The 17865-nt window shown below is 36.8% G+C and overlaps 1 protein-coding gene across 1 annotated transcript in view; it reads left to right on the top strand.

The window, feature by feature from the left end:
- The window catches only part of LOC143669245 (uncharacterized), a 63277-nt gene extending 45644 nt beyond the window's left edge, over window positions 1-17633 (top strand). The window contains exons 6-8 of the mRNA XM_077143877.1: window positions 135-2764; window positions 8124-8263; window positions 17309-17633. Coding sequence (XP_076999992.1) covers window positions 135-1415 — 1281 coding nt within the window. The 3' untranslated portion in view covers window positions 1416-2764; window positions 8124-8263; window positions 17309-17633. The remainder of the gene's footprint in view (window positions 1-134; window positions 2765-8123; window positions 8264-17308) is intronic.
- Window positions 17634-17865: the final 232 nt, after the last annotated feature.

Raw genomic sequence — 17865 nt, 5'->3', positions numbered from 1 at the left:
TATGTCTGTAACTACTATGGAAAAGAGTTTAAATGGAAACTCAGAAAATGATTAGTTTAGTGTTATATAGAGAGAAATGAATAAATGATGTATATGGACTAATCTTTTATGTTCTCTCATTTTTTTCCCCAAAGCAGACATCTCATACTAAGAAGAATGGCTTTAAATGTAGTGAACTTCCAGAAGATTTCACTCACAAATCCAAAGTTACTCAACCTGTGTTAACTCACATGGAAAAGAAACCTTATTTCAGCAATATATTTGGAAAAGTCCTCAGTGAACAGTCATTTTTCAATGAACCAAAACATATTTGCACTAGAAGTAAATCATGTGAACTTGACATAATTGGTAAAGCCTTTATTCAGCGCTCTGGCCTTACACATTACAGTAGAACTCATACTGGAGAGAAACCATATGAATGCCACGTATGTGAGAAAACCTTCAATATAATGTCTAAACTTAGGATACATGAGAGAATTCATACTGGAGAGAAACCCTATGAATGTCATCTATGTGGGAAAGCCTTCACTGAATGTTCTTCTCTGAGACAACATGTGAGAACTCACACTGGAGAGAAACCATATGAATGTCATCTATGTGGGAAAGCCTTCAATAGAATGTCTAAACTTAGGATACATGAGAGAATTCATACTGGAGAGAAACCCTATGAATGTCGTCTCTGTGGGAAAGCCTTCACTGAATGTTCTTCCCTGAGACAACATGAGAGAACTCACACTGGAGAGAAACCATATGAATGTCATCTTTGTGAGAAAACTTTCAGTAAAACCTCCCAAGTTAGACAACATGAGAGAATTCATACTGGAGAAAAACCCTATGAATGTCATTTTTGTGGGAAAGCCTTTGCTCAGTGTTCTGCTCTTAGACGACATGAGAGAATTCACACTGGAGAGACACCCTATGAATGTCATTTATGTGGGAAAGCATTCATTCAGTGTTCTGGTCTTAGACAACATAAGAGAATTCACACTGGAGAGAAACCCTATGAATGTCATCTGTGTGAGAAAACATTCAGTAATATTTCCCAACTCAGACAACATGAGCGAATTCATACTGGAGAGAAGCCGTATGAATGTCACCTATGTGGGAAAGCCTTCACTGTATGTTCTTCCCTGAGACAACACGCCAGAACTCACACTGGAGAGAAACCCTATGAATGTCATCTGTGTGGGAAAGCTTTCACTGTATGTTCTTCCCTGAGACAACATGAGAGAACTCACACAGGAGAGAAACCATATGAATGTCATCTATGTGGGAAAGCCTTCACTCAAACTTCTGGCCTAAGACGACATGAGAAAACTCACACTGGAGAGAAACATTATGAATGTCATCTCTGTGGGAAAGCCTTCATTCAGTGTTCTGCTCTTAAACGACATGAGAGAATTCATATTGCATAGATGCCCCCTCCCCCATGAATATCATTTATGTGGGAAAGCCTTCACACGTTGTTCTGGCCTTAGACAATATAAGAAAATTTACACTGGAGAGAAACCCAATGATTATTATCCATGTGGGATAGCCACTGTTCTTCCACAAGACAACATGAAATAATTCATGTTGAGAGAAACCCCATAAATATCATCTATGTGGGAAAGCCTTCACTCAGTGTTCTTGTTTTTTGACAACATATGAACTCACAGTGGAAATAAACTCTGTGTGTAATTTTTGTAGGAAAGCTTTCACTTGTTATTCTTATCTTAGATAATATGAAAAAACTCATATTGGAAAGAAGCCTAAGAATATCATCCATATGGAGAATCCTTTATTTAGATAAAAGAGAACTCAAACTAGAGAGAAACCCTATGAGTGCCATATAAGTGAAAGGTATCAATCACTGTTTTGACCTTAGATGACATGAGAAACCTAATACTACATATGTTTTAAATAAAGATGAGGTTTTAGTCCTTGAGTTAACCTTTAACCATACTAAAGAACTCACACACTGAAGAAACACCATTTGTAATCAATCTTGTAGAGCCTTTAGTCATCCTGACTACTTCAGTCTAAGCCAGTTCATGTTGGAGAGAATCAGTATAAATGCCACCTGTGTAACAAAGCCTTTACTAGACGTCTGATTGTATACAACATGAGAAAACTTACAATACAAATGCAATGAACATGGAAGAGTTTTCATCTGCTGTTCTGATAGACTAACCAGAGAAATCACAAGAGTAATCCTGTGTCTGTAATTAATTTGTGAATGCCTTTATTTAAAATTTGTCCTTTAAAAAGTGAGGGATCTCCACAGGAGAGAATTGGTAGGTCTGCCTTCATGTAAGCACTCGTCTTGGTATGGAGTAGAAAATTCAGTGTAGAATGACTGGTAAAATAGTAGAGAAAAGGCTTTACTTTGAGGATGCATTCTCTTCAGAAAGTATTGAGTAATTAATGCTGGAGATGCTATTCAATGGAAAATCACAAAATCATTTATTCATATAACAGCACTTGTAGAGCAGATGAGAATGCACTCTATAAAACTCTTGTTGTTTTAGTCTGCCGAAGTTGTCAGAACACAACACACCAGAGATGGTTTGGCTTTTAATAAGGGGATTTATTTAGTTAAAAATTTATAGTTTTTCTGAAGAAAGGCAGCTAACTTTCTTTTGAGGTTCTCTGTTACAGGGGAAGGTACATGGCGATATCTTCTTGCCTTCTCTCCTGGCTTCTGGGTTCCAAAGGCCTTCCCCAGGGTGACTCTTATCTGCATCTCCAAACTTCTGAGCTGGTCTGCAAGTGCTGAGATGAGGTATGCTGAGCTGCTGAGTTCTCTTCGGACCTCTATCTTTTAAGCCTCCAGCTAATTAAATTGAACCTCACTCATTGTGGAAGACACACCCCTTAGCCAGCCACAAATGCCATCAGCTATAGATGAATTTCACATACTGATAATTTAAGTGCAGAGAAACAGAACAACAAAGCATCATCACCTGACCAAGTTGACACCTGAACCTAACTACCACAGGTTAGGTATCATGTTTGAAAAAATGACTTCAGTGATCACTCATTCCTTAGCATTAATAGTCTTAGGGTGAAGAGATGACAAACTAAAAGTCAATTTTGGAAAAGCTTCAGGAGATTTCAAATCTGAAAACTTCATAGTGGAAAATAAAGTCCTTATATGGATCCTTGACCACATAGTTCATCAAAGAACCAAGAATATTGAATAAGTCATGCTGTTGAAACTACGTAAGATGTAGTTTCATCAACAGTGTAGGATCATGAAGTGACATGGTTGTTTTGAATGATGAATTTTGTAAGAAGTACTATAGAAAAAAGATGTTTGCTAAGATTAGTACTTGGATATATGTCAACAATATGTTACTGAAAATCTAATATATATTAGACATTTTAGTTTTATGCAGTTCTAGAGATAAAGTCTTACAGCAAATAATTCTGAATGTTAATGCAAACATTTAGAATACAGTATTATAGTTCTTAACTAATGACTTAGTGTTAATTATTGTTCATAGAAACTATGAAAATAAATGAATAAACATATTTTAGATGTAGGGTCTGATGGTACATAGATACTCCTTTTTAAAATGCAATTTAATACTGCCATCAAAATTTAGAAAGGAATTAAAAGTGAGACTATTTAAATCATTCCTGGAGAATTGAGGGTTGATTGGTTAGAACATTACTCAGACTCCAGAATCCCTTTATGTATCATTGTGTACATTAGAATTTTGCAAAAAGGCTATAGCAAACAAGGACATAGAAGTACATTGAAGGTGTGGAAAGTGTCAGAGGGAGGCTTGTGCATCACCTTTAATTTGGAATCAAGGGACCTTTTGATCTGGGCACTGCAGCCCAGATGTTGAAGCACCCTTGGGGGAAAAAGTAGTTTGGTATATTGAGATTGGAGTCTTACAGTTGTAGCCTCATCAGGCATCTTGCTGTTGCTAAGATCAGTACTTCCCAACATACATTCCAGTGCCTTGTTTCCCTTACACTGCAGTGTTCAGTGCCTAAGTATCTTTAAATGGAGTCATTACCTGGTAAGTTCTTTCTGATGGCCTTTTATAGTTATATTTGAGCACCTAATCCAACACCTTCTCACCCCATTGCAGGTGGGTGATGGGGAGCATGAAATAGTCATGCTTTGCCATAGGGATGTGCCTGTTGTTGGGTCCCTTGTGGTGTAAATGAGGTGTCAAGATCTGATTGGAGTCCAGTTGGACATACGAATATTTGCCAGAGGTATTTCTTCACAGCTACAGCAGTGGTTCTTGCTGCCACATTAAATATGAAGGTTGCTGTCACACAGTGTATCTCTGGTAGTTTTTGTCTATGTGAAACTCACCAGCTCTGAGTTTTGCAATATCCTCTTGTGAATCAAGTAGAAACCTCTTTTGTTATCCACTATATTGATATATCTGGAGGCATGGGATTTCTGTCATATGGGTACCTGTGTCAGAGAGACCCATGAAGGTTTGTATCACGCTTTTCCTTCTTATATAGGGTTATGAATTTGTGACAGGGACCTTTAGTCCTTGGCTCAATTCCTAACTATTGTTTTAAAAAGATGTTTTTCTTTTTTAATTATAGGAGTTGTAAGTTTATGGAAAAGTCATGTAAAAATTACAGGGATCCTGTACTGCCCTCCCCATTATTAACACTTTGCATTAGTTTGCACCTTCTTAAAATTGAGGAAAGAATATTATAAAATTTTTAGCTGTAATCTGTGGTTTATATTAAGCTGTATTTTTTCCCATATACCATCCTATTATTAACACCTTGCTTCAATGAGGTACATTTGGTATAATTAATGAAAGAACATTTTTATAATCACGTTACCAATAGTTCATCACTTATAATAGTGTCCCACTGTGTTGTACAGTCCTTTGGTTTCTCTTAATTTCTACCTTAGTGACATATATGATGTAAAATTTCCCCTATTAACCACATTCACTTATTTAACTCAGTGCTGTGAATTAAACTCACAATATTGATCTACCATTGCAACCATTTGTAATGTTTCCAAAACGTTGGGTTCAACCCAAATATAATTTATTTATAAATTAAGCATTAACTCCCCATTCCTTATATCCAACCCAGCCCCTGGTAGCATATATTATTTCATATCAGTGTTTTTCCTTTTGTATCTGGCTTATTTGGTTTAACATAATTTCTTCAAGATTCATCCATATTGTAAACATGGAGCAAAATGTCTTTCCTTTTTAACGCTGAATGATATTCCTTTGTATATACATGCCACATTTTGTATATCCATTCATCGGTTGATGGACACTTGGGTTGCTTTCATTTTTTTGGCTATTGTGAATAATGCCACTGTGAACATTGTTGTGCACATATCTGTTTGGGTCCCTGCAATATGTGAGGGTATACTTCTAAACTCTCAATTTGATTCCATTTCTTTGGAATATATACCTGTTAGAGGTATTGTCAGGTCACATGGTAATTCTACACATAGATTTTTAAGGAACTACCAAACTCTACAGCATCTATACCGTTTTACATTTCTGCCAACAATGGATGAGTTTTCCTATTTCTCCACATCCTCGCTAACACTTGTATTTTTTTTTATAATAGTAGTATTCTAGTGGGTGTGAAATGGTATCTTGTAGTTTTGATTTGTGTTGCTCTAGTAGCTAATGATGAACATCTTTTCAAGTGCCTTTTATCCATTTGTATATTCTCTTTGGAGTAATGTCTATTCAAATCTTTTGCCCATTTTTAATTAGTTTTTTGTCTTTTTATTGTTGAGTTGTATGATTTCTTTATATGTTCTGGACATTAAACCCTTATCAGATATGTGGTTTCCAAATATTTTCTCCCAATGAGTACAGTTTCTTCATTTTCGTGATAAAGTTCTTTGCAGAAAAGTTTATTTTGATGAGGTCACTTTTTAACCTATTTTTTCTTTCCTTTGTATCTTGAGTGTAGTCTAAGAAACCCTTGCCTAACACATGATCCTGAAGATATTTTCTTCTGGTTTTGTAGTCCTGGTTCTTATGTTTATCTTTGATCCTTTTTTGTAGTTAATTTTTGTATATGGTGTGAGTGGATTTGGCAACCTTGTCAAAAATCAATTGGCCCTAGATGTGAGGGTATATTTTTGAATTCTCAGTTTGACTCCAGGTTGTTATATCTGTCCTTTTGCCAGTGCCATGCTATTTTGGCCACTGAGGCTTTACGTTTTAAATTCAGGAAGTGTGAGTCCTTCACCTTCATTCTTTTTTGAGATTTTTTGGCAATTTGGGGCCACTTACCCTTCCAAATAAGTTTGATAATTGGCTTTTCCATTTCTGTAAATTAGGTTTGGGAATTTTGGTTGAAATTAAATAAGTGAATTAACCACATTCACTTATTTAACTCAGTGCTGTGAATTAAACTCACAATATTGATCTACCATTGCAACCATTTGTAATGTTTCCAAAACGTTGGGTTCAACCCAAATATAATTTTGCATCTGTAAACCAATTTGAGTATAATTCACATCTTAGCCATATTCACTCTTCCAGTCCATGAAAATGAAATGTCCTTCCAATTATTTAGTTCTTCTTTGATTACTTTTAGCAATGTGTTATAATTTTCTGCATATAAGTCCTTTACATCTGTTTTGGCAGATAGCTCTGTTTTACTAATATATAATGTCCTTCTTTGTTTGTTATAACAGTTCTGCATTTAAAGCCTATTTTGTCTGATATTAGCATAGCTATCCTAGCTCTTTTTTGGTTATTGTTTGCATGGAATGTCTTTTCCTAATCTTCCACTTTCAGCCTATTTATGTCTTTGCATCTAAGATGAGTCCTTTTTTTTTTTTATCCATTCTGCCAATCTGTGTCTTTTGATAGGGGAATTTAATCCATTAACATTTAGTATTATTGTAAAGACAGTACTTACTTCAGGTTTTTTGTCCTTTGGCTTTTATATGTCCTTTATTTTTTTGTCTCTTTTCCCTTATTGCAATCTTTTGTGTAGAGTTGATCCTTTGTGATGTATGTGACTGATCTCTTTCTCATTTCTTTTTCTATGTGTGTGCATATATATGTACATATATATCAATTATCAAATTTATATGTATAAATGCATATATATATATATTTGTTGTTATTGTTGTTGTTTGCATGGGCAGGCACCAGGAATTGAACCCGGGTCTTGGCATGGCAGGCAAGAATTCTGCCATTGAGCCACCATCTTACCACCCTCTATATTTTTGAAATACTTTTCTTTGTGGTTAACCTGGAATTCATATTGCACAACCTACATCTATAGTCTACTGCTTTGAAAATATACCAACTTAGCTTCAATAGCATATATGTTCTCTCTTCCAGTATTCCTCTGTTTCTACTTTTTACATTGTTTTTGTTCCACTAAACTGTCATCCACTTAGTAGTCAGTTTCCTGGGACATTGTAGTTTTCTGTGATATCTCAGGGATGTTATGTGTTATCTCATCCTGAAGAAAAAAAAAGATCTCTAAATCTGTATCTTCACCAGTATTTCTAAGACTTAGATTGGCTAGAATTTTGTATTAAAATATGTGTATTTTCTAAAAGAGTTTTCCCATCTTCACAAATGAATTCCATCTTGATAATATATGCCAAGTATCCTTGCATTTATTTCTTTAAATTATCTTTTCAAATATAGCTCTTAAAACTTCATGGGGCCAGACGATCTGTATTCTCTATTTGCTGGAATAACTCCATTCCCTGGAACAAGCCTTGCTAGAGTTGACCTTGGAATATATGGTTTTTTTTTTCCAGGACAAAGGCGATCACTTCCTCAAGAATGTTGTGATATGCATATGCTGAAATGGCATAGTAACATATAAACATGGACATAAAATAATAGATTGTCTAAAATGCATGCTATGCAATAATATGGAGCACATTTTCTTAATTTGAGGAGAGCAAATTTAAAAAAACAAAGCCAAAATATTCCTTTGGGTAATGAATGTACTGAAAATGAAAATATACTACATGATTTTTCTTCACAAATAATTTATTCTATATCTTTTATGTCTGGAGATATATCCAAAGACTTTTTTACTTAGAGGGAAAGTTTGTTAAAGAGGCATACTTTGATTAAATTGAACTGACTTGCATCCATGCTAATAAGGTTGTGTCATTTGAATTGTAGGACTGATGAAGTTATCTACTGCAAGAAAAGGTTACCCACTAGCTGTTTTGTGTAGGATATACACCACATCCACTCTCAAAACAAGGCTTTTTCCAGAGAGAAAAATGTCAAAGGACAGAATTGCCCTGAACAACAAATAGGTAAGGAAGTCTACTCAAGAACTGTCATAGCAGGGAAGAGAGTAGAATTGAATTTCTTTGAAGCAAAGGAGAGAAGCTTTGTAAAAGTTGAAAGTGGGCGGGAGGAAAAGCCCAGAAAATGCTTGAGCACTAGGGTGGGTGAATGATTTACTGAAGTTGCACTTAGGACAATTTAGTTTTCAGAGTTGTATGAGGGATTTACTGAGGCTATGAATAGTTCCACTAGCTTCTGATTGTTTTCCTTTGTGGTAATTGTAACGCCTGGTATCTGTTAAGTGCTGGGAGAGATTAGGGAGATAAGGATCTACCCATTATGGCCTCACAGGTACCTGTGTATTCTAGGTGGGTTGAGAGGGACCAAGGGGGGGAAAGGTGTGGTATAATTTGATAAATAGAATAGAGTCCAAAGTTGGCTACTTTTCCATTTTCTGCAGTCCCACAGCTACAAGATTGGCTTCAACACAGTGAAAATGGAGGAGGTAGTAGGAAGGGTCACAAGAAAATTAAGGCTGGCAGCCTGGTCAAGTGAAATAAAAAGTCTTTGTCAGTCCTTTCTCCTGTTCAAGCAGAACAAAATTTTTTCATCGAACAACTTGGTTCTTACATGCTTTTTAATGGTGGAGGACAAGTTAGACCAGTTTTTGAGAGATGATGGCAAAAGGTTAGTTGTTTTAGGGTCAGGCAACGAAAAATAAATGGATGTTTAAAGGAAAAACAAATATTAATGTAAATGGTTGCATTAAAGTGTGAAGTTGGTGGATGAAAATATTATGTAGCACTGCTCCTTGAATTTCTTGAATTAACATGCAGATGCTCTTGATGATGTTCACAGTTATGGTCAGTTCTCATATATAATGGTATATATGATTTGAGCATTTTGCCAGACTTCTTTAGCAACCCAGAGCAGCTTGTTTAGGGAGAAATCCAGCCCAAACATGGTCTGCTGCAGTAATGAGTCCTCTAAGGTATGTATCATATCATCAGTCTTAGCTCACAGTGCTTCTTTAGATATTGGTGGAAAAGGCCAGCCACAAGAAAACCTAGAGTCTCAAAGATATGGGTAGTCATATTTTTTGTGTGTAACAACAGTTCACCTAGGTGGGAGGAAAATTAAAGCATTGGTTTGGAGAGTGGTAGCCAGATATTGAAGGAAACTGCAAGAATGGAAAAATTGATGAAGATTGACCATACATGCAAAATGACAGGATCCAATCTAATTTATAGGTAGGTGGCAAAACCATGGGCTTAGTGCATTTTCATACGGCAAGAATCTCATAACCCACAGGAGTGTGTTATAGTTTCCTATTGAAACAATATTTCAGTTTTCAGTTACTCTTCTTTTTCTTTTTTTATTGTGTAGTAGAACATATACAAAGCAAAGAAATAAAAGAAGCAATAGTTTTCAAAGCACACTTCAACAAGTGGTTACAGGACAGATCCCAGAGTTTGTCATGGGCCACCACACAATCCTCTCCTATATTTCCCTCTTGCTGCTCTAGAATATAGGGCGTTAGAGAACTTAAATATTTTATCATCACAATTGACTTTTTTTCCCTCTTTTTTTGTGAAAAATAACATATATACAAAAAAAAAACTATAAATTTCAAAGCACAGCACCACAATTAGTTGTAAGACTTATTTCAGACTTTGACATGGGTTATAATTTCACAATTTTACGTTTTTTAAAATTTAGCTGCTCTAAAATACTGGAGACTAAATGATACCAATTTAATGATTCAGCATTCATATTCATTTGTTAAGTCCTGTCTTCTATGTATAATTCCAGTATCACCTTTGATCTTTCCATCCTTCTCTTTGGGGTTGTTTGAACTATGGCAATTCTAAATTTTTGATATTGGAAGTGTCTGTCACTAATATAGGGTAGGGAGATAGAACAATCTGATGTTCTGGAGAGGCTGGGCTAGGTATCAGGGCTTATCTGGACCAGGGACCCAGCTGGAGATTGTAGGTTTCTGGAAAGTTACTCTAGTGCATGGAACCCTTGTGGAATCTTATATATTATGCCCTAGGTGTTCTTTCGGATTGGCTGGAATGGTCCTGGTTGGGAGTTGGCAGGTTATGGTAGGTTGTAGAGTCTAACTGAAGCTTGTGTAACAGCAAGCTCCAGAGTAGCCTCTCAACTCTATTTGAACTCTCTGCCACTGATACTTTATTAATTACACTTCTGTTCCCCCATGTAATTGTTGTTCCCATGGTACCAGATCTGGATTCATCCATGGGAGTCATCTCCTACGTCTCCAGGCAGACTTTTACCCCTGGATGTCATATCCCATGTAGGGGGAGGGCAATGATTTCACTTGCAGAGTTGGGCTTAGAGAAACTGAGGCTACATCTGAGCAACAACAGAGGTCCTCCAGAAATAACTCTTAGGCATGCCTATAGGTAGTCTTAACTTCTATGCTGCCTACATAAGATTCACAAGAATAAGCCTCATGATCGAGGGCATGGCCTATTGATTTGGGTATCCCTAAAGTTTGACACAGTATCGGGATTCCCTGATGGTAAGGTTTAATAGTTCCATAGTCTTTCTCCCCTCCCTTAGGGGACTTTGCTGATACTTCTTGATTATCTGCTTACTATACTCTAGGATGTTTCCAGGCGTTACAATAATCTATACAGGATTAAAGGACCTCTTTCTTATTCTGTGCTTCCTGTGTTTCAGTTCATATGGCTCATATCTCAAATGAGCTATACAGATAGGTTGATTTAGATTATGCACTTCAGAAAATTTCAGTTCCAAATCAAATAAACCTTTCTTCTATTGGTCCTGAAGAGTATGTATGGTCCTGAAATATAGACACTGTCTCCCTTACCCCTATGTTCTGAATTATTATTATATATATATTTTTTAAATATTTTTATTGAGAAATCTTCACACACATACATTCCATATAACAATAATTAGTTTATTCTGGAGATTGCTTTCACCTCTTTTACCTAGGGTTTTCTTGCTGGATGAATTTGTTGTCTATCTGTTTTTTGACATTCAGTTCAGCTTTATCTGGACCTCTAGCTTAGGTTTTGTTTAACAGAGGAGAATTTTTCAGTTCTTGTTTTCTTGTTTCTTGCCCTGCTTGTATGGTGCCTTTCCCCACCACCACACACTTAGGAGGGTCTACTTAGGTATTATAGACCCCAGCCAGATTTTCCCAGACCAAATTGGCCTCCTATCAGGAGGAAAGAGTCACCTGCATCAGTTTTCCCTGAGGTTGAGACCCAGCACGTTGAAAGACTTTCCTGTGAAGTCTCTGGACTCTGTTCTTTGTATCCTGCCCAGTATGTGGCACTTGTCTGCCTGCGGGTCCCACCAGCATAAGATGATGCGGTACCTTTAACTTTGGCAGACTCTCCCTGCTGGGAACGTGGTGGAGACGGAGGAGAGGTTGTAGGCTGGTTTTAATGGCTTCAAATTACCAAGCCCTGGGGTCTGAATTCCTTGAGGGAAGGATTCCACCTGAGTTGGGCTTCACCCCTCCCCTGGGGAAGGCACAGGCTCCAAACAGGCTCTCAAACAACTTTGTTTCTGCCTATGTCTGAGGAGTTGCAGCCTGAGAATTTCTGCCACTGAATCCAGAGGCAGTCAAGCCTTTGTAGAAACACAGCCACAAAAACATGTTTCCTTTTTTTTTCTTTTTCCGTCAGCCCTACCCCCTCAGCTCCAGGGCAAAAATCAGCGACCTCTGCTTTGACCAGGTTCACCTGAGCTGGGGGCCTATTTTTAGTAGTCAGAACTTGTTAATTAATTCCACAATTGGCATTTAGTTGGGCTCAGTCCCTGCTACTGGTAAATTCCCTTTCCTGTCCCCTCTGGGAAGCAGCGTGTGGGGCAGGGGCACTCGCTGCCACGGCTTGGGGAACTCATGGCTTGTCCGGACTTGGGTATGCTGTGTGTCTGGTCACTGACGTGGCCCAGGAGCTGTTCTGTACTGTTTCTGGTTATTTAGTAGTTTTTCTGGAGGACGAACTAAAATGCGCACCTATTCCTGAATTATTTTAATATCAGTCTGTTTGGCTTCATTCTTATCTCTAAATATCAGGCGAAATATATAAAACAGCCTCTGAAAATCCAGAAATAATCACTTCTCCAGACTTAATGTATTTGCTCTAAAAGCTTACAATCTAGGCCCCTGTTTTCTTATAAGCATTTACTAAATGTGACCATACCATTGTTATTCTTTTGTTTCTGGCTTATTTTGCCTCACCAAGTCTCCCACATGTTCATTCACATTGTTGCATCCCTCATGACATCATTTCTTTTGTAGCAGCACATTTGTTCATAAGTATATGTCAGCATTCAATAATCTACTTCTCAGTTACTACATCCTTCATCCACCTGCATTCCTCAGGCATCGTGTTCAATGCCCAAAGTCCAAAGTCCATCAACACTCAATTTTAGATAATTTCATTGTTCCGAAGAGAAAGAAAACCAATAAAATGCCCTCACCAGATAGGAACTCTAAACCTCTTCTTAGCTCTTGTACTGCAACCCATTATTTACCACTGCTGTTGCTGTGGCAGTGCTGTTGGTTTCCTTTTGAACAGAGCTCATCGCATGCAATAGCAGTTTTCCCCCTGTACCCTGGACTTAAACACTCTTTATGGAAGAATCATATCTTTGTAGTAATTCTTACGAGAACGCATTTGTATTTCTAGATGTGAATCAGTGGGACACGTAGGTCTATACAACCCCTTTCAATCTTGTTCATCTTCAATGTGGTAATATTACTTCTAGACCCACTGGAGAATCACCTTCGCTCCTATCTGTTCTCTTACATTGGAGTTCAATCTTATTAGCTAATGGTTCATTACCCGCCTTTTGATCAAAGATAATCACAAGGAAAGCATACTCTTGTTACAAAACTAGGCTGGCTTTATTAGATTTGACCTGATTATTTACAAGGTGCAGCAAGGATAATAATTTACTATATAGAGTTTTAAAATTTTATTTGTTGGAAGCTTTTATAAGGGATCTCTGAAATTTGACAGTCTAGGAAGCCAAACTAAGAACTCCCCACCAGACTTCACCTGCAATACCTAAGATTTGAGAGAAAAAGTCATGGTTCTAGGGCCTACCAGGAGGTGACCTTTACTCACCTTTAAGGCTGGGAACCCTGTGCTCTAGCTTGGTTTTTGCAAGAGGGTTTGTGATCAAACCCAGGAAATTAATCTTTAGTTTCTTAAAAGCCTTGGTTATAAACAATATTCCAATTTTATCTTGTTAATGAGGATGGATTCTTACTGAACCTATGAAAAAATTATATTACCATGAATACTCACTTCCAAAATCTGGAGGGATCGAGAAGGGGGAAAAAGATTATTCTTTTTTATTTGCAGAAGTTTATTCTACTAAAGTAATTAGAAGCCTGTACACCAGAGTACCTGGCATTGTACTTTCCAAGTGTCTGAGACAGTCCCTTTTAAGGTGATTGCAAGCACATTTAGGAAAGTATCATAGACCAACCAATTGCAAAAATTTATTCTACTAAAATAATTAAAAGCCTGTACACCAGAGTACCTGACATTGCACTTTCTATGTGTCTGAGAAAGTTCCTTTTAAGGTGATTACAAGCACATTTAGGGAAATATCATAGACCAACCAGCAAACAAATGACAAAAGTTGCTGTGGTTAACTTATGACTGTTTTATGAAAGTGAAAGATCTGATTAGAGTTCATTATAAAGTAATGCAACTGAAGAGATTTAGTTTATTTCCCTGGCATGTAACATTTAAAAAGAATAACTGAAATTATGACTGGCAACATTATAGTGTCATTATCTAATATCAGACAAAGCAGTACCAGGGCATATCATGGATAGGGAGGAGAATGATAAATCTCTAGGAACTTTATGCAATTTTTGAAATATTTAAATGTTTTACCTATACAAATTTTGCCTAGGAAAAGTTAAGCATCTTATTTAATTTGGCAGTACTTCCCGTGTAATTCACAACAAATCAAATAAACCTAATTATTTCTAGCACCTATCATTTTACAAGGTGAAAGAACAAATCCTTTGTCATTTTCCAGGAGCCTTCTGGAAAATGCCAGTCAGTTTGAGATCAAGAAGACATTAAAGTTGGAGTTTGGGACAGCAAAATATCTAAAGTTGTCAGGAAGTTTAAGCACTTTGTTCAATAGGTTCATCTGTCACTGTAAAACAATATTTGGCTTTTTATTTTAAGGGACAAACTTTTAAAAAATAAACATGAGGTAAGATGATTGTAAAACCTTAGTTCTCTTAAAGAAGACTTGGTTCTCTTAGACAATTAAGTATATAAACTAAAGTAAATTATTTTGCTAAGACAGAATCTGGCTATTAGGTCAGTTTTTCAGAAGGTAAAGAAAACTTTTCCCAACCTATACTTAAAAATGGGTTAAAAAAAAATCAAGGAAAGTTCTCATATCAATAGAGAAGAAAAATTATTGTTTTGTATCAGTGTATTAGTTGGCACTAAATCTCTTTTTAGATGTAGAAATGGATGCATCAAATCTCAGCCCCACTTTGGCCTCAAGAAATAAAATTCCTTTTCTACAAACATTTTATAATTTTTGATATCTATTTGTTTTATCCTAAATTTCCCTCTCTTATTTTGCCACAAACATTTTGCCTTAGGACAGAGCTACTCCTTTTACTAAAGAAAACCATATCCTGCACACCTTGAATACACGAGTTAGCAGAAACCTAAAGTTTTAAATTATTAAAATATCTTGCAGTCTTTCTTCAAGCTGACATTCTGCAAAATACAATTGCTGTTGAAATTAGGTTTGTCAGAATGAATCAGTTTTGTTAAATTTACATTTTTCATCCCCAACATCTAGTTTAGGTTTAATTCTAGTTTATTTGATCTAGGAAAAGTATCTTCAAGTAGAATAAAAATGTGTGCTTTTATGTATGTAACACTAATTCATATGACATTGCTGTTTTGTTGTTGTTTTTGTGTTTTTTTTGGGGGGGGTGCATGGCTCAGGAACATGGCTTTTTTGGGGGGGCTATTTTTAATAATCCAGTTTAGTCCTCATTTGCCAAGGGTTAAAGAAAGCAGCAGAAGTTAATTTTTTTTTAGCATTTTGGTGGTTAGTTTTTGCAAATATGTTTTTTAAAATTACCACAATTTTAGTTTTTTAATAAAATTCTTGAGATTTTTGGAGTATTTAATTTATATAAGTACTTGTTTATCTTTAAGCCTATTAGAATAGAGTGGTTTTAAGGAATTTTGTAAGTTAATTTGGTAATACCATCTGGAAGTTAGAAAATATCCTACATATAACATAAATAGACACAAATAGAGAGTTTAGGAATTAAATTCTGAAAAGTTCAGCCATGTGTTAGACAAAACACAGAAATACAAAACACAGGAGTTTTTATGAAACATGGTTTTCATCTTTGCCTCATTTTGTACTTGTTATCAATGGGATTGTGTCCCTGGCAAATGGGACAAGTTGGGGCTATGTGTTTAAGCTGAGGACTAAAGATCCCAACCACTATTTGTGAAAGAGTTTTGAGATCATCTTTGTCTTGATGTGTAATCTTATGGAGGCTGTCGACTAAATTTTAGGTGAGAGACTGAGGAGAGTCACCAAGCAAACATCTTTGCATCTTCAAAGTCCATCTAAGTGGATAAAATATCCAGTCTGTTTTCTTTGCATCTTCAAAGTCCATCTAAGGGGATAAAATATCCAATCAGTTTTCACTTTTGTTTTTCAGCTGCAGGTGGTTGTTTTGGGCAACATTGAGCTCCTGAGAGCCCCCAGAGTTGATAGGGGACCAAAGTTCCAGTGACTTATAGGGAATTGGGGGCCTGAGTGAGAAGGGAAAAGATTCAAATGATCTAAAGGGAAGGTTGGAGTTAGTACAAAGAGGGTAAGAGGAGAGATGTAAGACAAGTGAGAAGTCTTAGGTGAGGAACTTTGGGGAGATGGCAGATTTTCCCCATTGGAGTTCTGGGTAATCCTCAATTAAAATTACACCCTGAAGAAACAGATTGGACAGAGCACTGGAGAGGCAAATAATCAGCAGGGTTTTCTAGAAGCAGAATGACAGAAGATTGGGAATTTCCTATAGCAAAGGCAGGCATCAAAACAAAGTTAAGATTCCAACAAAAGATCACGATAAAGAAGATAGAGGTCTCATACACGACCAGGAAGAATCTAGCTCAAAGAAAAGTGAGGAGCCACAAAGAATCCTACTCAAGAGAAGGGGTAGAAAGTGGGATCCAGGAAGAATACTGGTCAATGGAAAGAATTGAAATCCCCATTCAAAAAAGCCAAAAAGACTTGTCCAGGAAACTTCACATTCAAGCCATAAGATTTGAGTGAATCCCCACTCAAAGAGATCTCAACATACAAAAGAAGTAATGTAAAAGAATCAAAGTCAAACCCTTACTATTGTTTCAACAAGCAAACTGCCCATAGCATCTGATCAGGAGACAGATATTAGGCTCCAGACAGTCAAGTGGGCAGAGAATAATAGGTCTGCAGTGCAACTGTGTCAATGCAGTTGAGAAGTCTGGGTCCAGGGAATGGTCTGAACCTATCCAAGTCATGGCATCAGTAACTTGAAGAAAAAATTACACTGTTAAACATACAAGGATGACTTTATGAAAGGACTGCTATAGCAAGGGAGAGAGAGTAGGATTCAACTCCATTGAAATAAAGAGCAGCCAGCTTTTTAAGGGCTAAAAGTCAGTTGGAGGAAAAGCTATGGATGATAGAGAGGAGGATTGAACATGGGATGAGTGAGTGATTTACTGAGGCAGGACAGTTTTGTTCCACACTATTGACTGAGGGATTTACTGATATTGCGATTTGGATCACTTGCTTCTGGGTGTTCCCCTTTGTGGTAATAAGGCCATTTGAAGTCTGTAAGGGCTTGGAGAGAGCAGGAGTGAGATTACCATTTAAGGCCTCTCGGGTGCTTGGCTAACCTAGGCCGGGTGAGAGAGAGAGAAGGGGTGGTCATGGGCAAATTTGATATATAGAATAGTTAGGACTTGAAGTTGTCTTTTTTCTCTTTTTTCCTTCCATAGCCTTAGATGCTTTCCTAAACATGCCACAGCTTCAAGATTGGTTTCAAGGTAGTCAGAATGGGGAAAGTTGTGCGTTCAAGTGTGCAAGGAGTAAGGCTGGAAGCTTGGTCAAGAGAAAGAAGAAAGGGCTCTATCAGAAAGAAGCTGAGCATCTTAGATAAACTTGACTTCATGAACTTTTCATTCTCTTTGGGTTCCAGTAAGTACTGGAAGGAATTTTACACAAGAGGGATATACCACCATTGTTTCATAAATAAGGTTTTATTCAGAAGATAATTACTTAAGATGACTGGAGGTATCTGGGGTCAGGTCATCTGAAGACAGGGTAAGTTATTATGAACATGGCTTTCCTATAGATATATACTTTATTAGAAATGGCCAAAGGTCATTGTCAAGGGGAGAATTGTCTCATTTTAGAAATCAGGGAAGAACTTTGTACAGTTAGACTTGTGGGGGAGACAGTATAGAAATCAGGAAAGAACCTTCTACAGTTACACCTGTAAGAGAGACAATCAGTCCCCCTTAATCTACAATAAAAAGTAAAATGACAAGTTAGG

This window comes from Tamandua tetradactyla, chromosome 25 (assembly GCF_023851605.1).
Source record: "Tamandua tetradactyla isolate mTamTet1 chromosome 25, mTamTet1.pri, whole genome shotgun sequence".
Classification (NCBI taxonomy): domain Eukaryota; kingdom Metazoa; phylum Chordata; class Mammalia; order Pilosa; family Myrmecophagidae; genus Tamandua; species Tamandua tetradactyla.
This window is presented reverse-complemented; position numbering and strand designations above follow the sequence as displayed.